General features: G+C 44.0%; 1 protein-coding gene across 1 annotated transcript in view; it reads left to right on the plus strand.

The window, feature by feature from the left end:
- The window catches only part of LOC111664123 (IgGFc-binding protein-like), a 34,277-nt gene that overhangs the window by 17,689 nt on the left and 12,385 nt on the right, over positions 1 to 4,203 (plus strand). The window contains exons 17-23 of the mRNA XM_023418597.2: positions 5 to 116; positions 207 to 398; positions 1,366 to 1,554; positions 1,864 to 2,300; positions 2,671 to 2,789; positions 3,169 to 3,365; positions 3,836 to 3,974. Coding sequence (XP_023274365.2) covers positions 5 to 116; positions 207 to 398; positions 1,366 to 1,554; positions 1,864 to 2,300; positions 2,671 to 2,789; positions 3,169 to 3,365; positions 3,836 to 3,974 — 1,385 coding nt within the window. The remainder of the gene's footprint in view (positions 1 to 4; positions 117 to 206; positions 399 to 1,365; positions 1,555 to 1,863; positions 2,301 to 2,670; positions 2,790 to 3,168; positions 3,366 to 3,835; positions 3,975 to 4,203) is intronic.

Genomic DNA, 4,203 nt, shown 5'->3' on the forward strand with positions numbered 1-4,203 from the left:
CCCCCTGCACAGAAGGCTGTGTGTGTGACGATGGGTTCATGCTGAGTGATGACAAGTGTGTGCCTCTGGCAGAGTGTGGCTGTCAGTACGAAGGACAGTATTATCTAAATGGACAGGTACCGTAGCAGTGACAGTACATCATATCCCATCTCTTTACGTTCCTGCCTCTTCTGCCACCACTGATATTTCTCCTGTCCTCTCCTCAGGTGTTCTACCCAGGAAAGTCCTGTAACAGCCGTTGTGTCTGTTCAGACGGTGACGTTCAGTGTGATCATAAATTCCAGTGTTCAGCCACTGAGAAGTGTGTTGTGAAAGATGGTTCCTCCACCTGTTCTCCCAGAAGTTTCGGTTCCTGTTCTGTGAGCGGAGTCAGGGCAGTGCGGTCCTTCGACGGACAGGTAAAGTCCTTCCTCACTGAGGCTGAAGTGCACGTATAATCCAGGAAAACATGGAGATGGCAATATTTTAAAAAAGAGTCTATTTCAATATGAACTTATTTAATCTTTTTAGTGATATGTTCGCATTAAGTTTTATAGAAACATTTTATATTATTATCTCTATATATTCAGTAATGATATTTCAGATCAGCTTTTCCCTTTTGTTGTTACATGACACCTGTAACAACATACACGACACACAGTTAATACAACAGACCTGGTTGACATGACCTTTTGAAAATTAAACAAAACTTTCTCTCACTGGAACACAGCCAGCCGCTAACATGCCACCTTTTGACTTAACTGCTAGCGTTAGCTGCCACAGGCTACCTTTTGCTTAGTCTTAGCTTAGTGTCTCATTACTTTCCACATTACACACTGCACATACCACACTTCAGTTTACTTACCTATGTCTTTGTCCTCCTTTCCCGCACCAGCAACATCGTCTAAATAAATTCAGTTGAACAGAAGCTCCACCATCTAATTTTGGACGCATTCCTGTTTTTTCTCTTCACACGTTGCAGGTTCAGTTCAGCATAGTTCCTCCATAGTGTAGAGTATCACACCAGATGCTCCACAACCACAACAATCAGAGGGATGAATGCAGATGTTTAGAATTAAATATAAATCATTTGGCCACGTTTCTGGATGTCACACACATTTTGTTTGGTTTCGTGTTGGGTTGAATGGTGTTGAAGCAGATTATGACTGAGCTTCATCTGCTGCCTTCACTGTGTTAGTGTGGTACATGCAGCTACATGAGCCACATGGATGTGCTGTTGTCTGCAGTTTACCCACCATCCTGGAGTAAATCACATTCATGAAGAACTTTGATTCTTCATTACATTTTCTGTAAGTTTCGAGACAGTCACAGTGGAAGTTCTGATACAACATTAAACATCTTCTAACCCCCTCTCCCATCCTCTAGGCATTTCCTCTGTACGGAAACTGTCAGTTCCAGTTGTCAGAGGTGGAGGAGAAGGAGGGAGCGCTCACAGCCTTCGTCGTGCTGGTAGAGCAGCAAACTGATAAGGATGATAATGTCTACCGCAATGTGGAGCTCCGGGTTTACGACGTGGAAATCACCATGGAGACCGGAGTTGTCTGGGAAGTCAAGGTAGGACTGATGTTTTTGTATCGGCCAGGTGTGAGGGTGATCTCTGTCAGAACACACTGTCCCTTTTAACAGATAATATTTCCATTGTCCACAACATTTATCTTAATGAGCTTGATCTCTTTTTGTCAGTGTACATAAATAGGTATTATTCTCACCACTGAGACAAAGCAGTGGGAGCTGACGAGTTACTTTTAGGGGGGTAATGTGCTGTGGTCTTCAGTGAGACAGAAGCTGAGACAGCGCTGATACTGCTTCAGCTCAACTGACAATAGTTTGTGTGTCTGTGTTTCTCTCTCCTCTGTGTCTCAGGTCGATGACGTCAGAGCCTCCTTACCTGCGATACTGGCTGACGGAAAAGTGCAAGTCCATCAAAATGGCATCAACATTATCATTGAAACTGACTTTGGTCTGAAGCTGACCTATGACACTGTGGCAGGCGTGGTCTTGCAAATCCCGTCCACCTATCGCAGCTCACCACGTGGTCTCTGTGGCAACTACAATGGTGATGTGTCTGATGACCCGGCATCAGCCAATAAGAAGCCAGCGGACGTGGCAGCAGCTTGGGTCGTTAAGACGGACAACAGCTCCTGTGAGACAGGCTGTGGAGCCAGTTCCTGCCCCGGGGTAGATGAGCAGAATAAGCCCGAAGCCGAGAAGGCCTGTGACATCATCAAAGCCCAGAAGGGCCCATTTGCAAACTGTCACTCAGCAGTGCCCCCAACTCCTGACTACGATGCCTGTGTCAGGCAAGGAAATACACATACATTATACATCTACATTATATATATATATATATATATATATACACACACACACACATACATACATACATACATACATACTTACATACATATATACATATATATACATATATATATACTTATTATTGGGATTTAATAGGTGTATATATATATATATATGGACTCTTTCACTTTTACTAGATCATAATCTAGATGAACTGTTGACTCTGATCATGTGACTACTTTGATTTTCAGATGTTATTCAGTTTTACTCCCAGATCACAGCAGTTAGTTTGTGTTGGTTGGAGCTGTGTGTTGTTTCTGATAGAGATTAGGTTTCTGTGTTTCCTGGGATGAAATGACAGTTTGTTTACAGGGAGATGTCCACGGACAAAGGAGGCAAACACATCCTGTGTCGTCACATCCAGAATTACGTCACCGCCTGTCAACTGGCTGGAGCCAAGATCAGCGAATGGAGGAAGGACGACTTCTGTCGTAAGTCTGACGTGACTCGCTGTTGTTTGGATGTGTTAATCCTCCCACACAGTTTAGTGCAGTGGCCCTGAGAGGCAAAGCACAGCAACACTTCACCGAACACTTTAGCAAACTGGACACAACCACAACAAAAACACAACCTTTTAGAAAACACAGGAACAAATCAGAAAAAAAACATTAACACATTAGAAACAACAACACTATTTTATCGGTCCAGATTGTGGGTCCTGTTTAGTGCTGCAGTTACACCATACTGACACAACACCACGGCAACACTGGGTCAGATTAAAACCAGCAACTTGTGAATTCTCGAAAATCAGAAATCGTCATGATCCCAACAAACCCGCTCATTGCTGAGTCTCTTGTTCTGTCCCTGCAGCTGTGACCTGTCCATCAGGAAGTCACTATGAGCTGTGCTCCTCCTCCTGCTCCTCCACCTGTTTCTCTCTGGAGCGGTCGGGGCCCTGCCCGGTCTGCCAGGAGGGCTGCCAGTGTGACCAAGGCCTCATGTTTGATGGAGTTCGCTGTGTCCCCGTGGAGAAATGTGGCTGCGTAGTGGAGGGACAGTATTATAAGGTACTTGTCATCATCATATTCATCATCATCATCATCATTACCACCTTCTTCATCATAATGCTTATTAAGTACATAATAGTTTACTAATGTCTAGTCTGGTTGTGAGTTGTTGGTCTGGACCAACAGTAGCAGAGGCGTCGGTGAAAGAAACTGAGGTGATTTAAAGGAATATTTCAGATAAAATTTATGTGTATGTGATCATGAAATAATGAAAGACTGTCCATCAGCTGTGCTGCATCATTTAAAAGTTGCATACGTTAAGAAATTTCCAGCTCCCCATTGCAATCATGTTTGATTTCACTGTTTGCACGGCTAAATTTAGACAGTGGAGAGTCATCGATGTTAAACGAACTCACATCAGATCTGAATCAGGGGCGTTGATGTCATGTGCAAATGGAATATGTAAATATCACAGTAAATAATGAAAAAAAGAAATCTGTGTGTTCTAATGCATAAACGACTATTTTCAGTCGGGTGCCTTGGTGTTGCCGGACGACTGCTCAGAGCGTTGTCTCTGCCAGGCCGGACAGTTCAGCTGCAAGCCCACCAGCTGCCAGGAGGGGGAGGAGTGTCGCAACAGGGACGGAACAATTGGCTGCTACAAGACAGGTGAATCACTCAGTGTTGTCTTACCTTGTCAGAAGTGTGTGTGTTTGCATGTGTGTTTATATTGCCCAGGAAGCAGCGCTGCTGCAGGGATTCAGTGTTTCCCACAGATTTAGATGCTGTTAGTGCGGGTAGCTGATGGGGGATTGATAAGGTCCTAATAAAACTAATTTTTCTTTTCTTTTTCTTTTCTTGTCTGTGGCCAAAAGTAAACATCCAGAGAGCCTCTGTA

This window comes from Seriola lalandi, unplaced genomic scaffold (genome assembly GCF_002814215.2).
Source record: "Seriola lalandi dorsalis isolate HSWRI2012SDOR001 ecotype SW California unplaced genomic scaffold, Sedor1 jcf7180002054583, whole genome shotgun sequence".
NCBI lineage: Eukaryota > Metazoa > Chordata > Actinopteri > Carangiformes > Carangidae > Seriola > Seriola lalandi.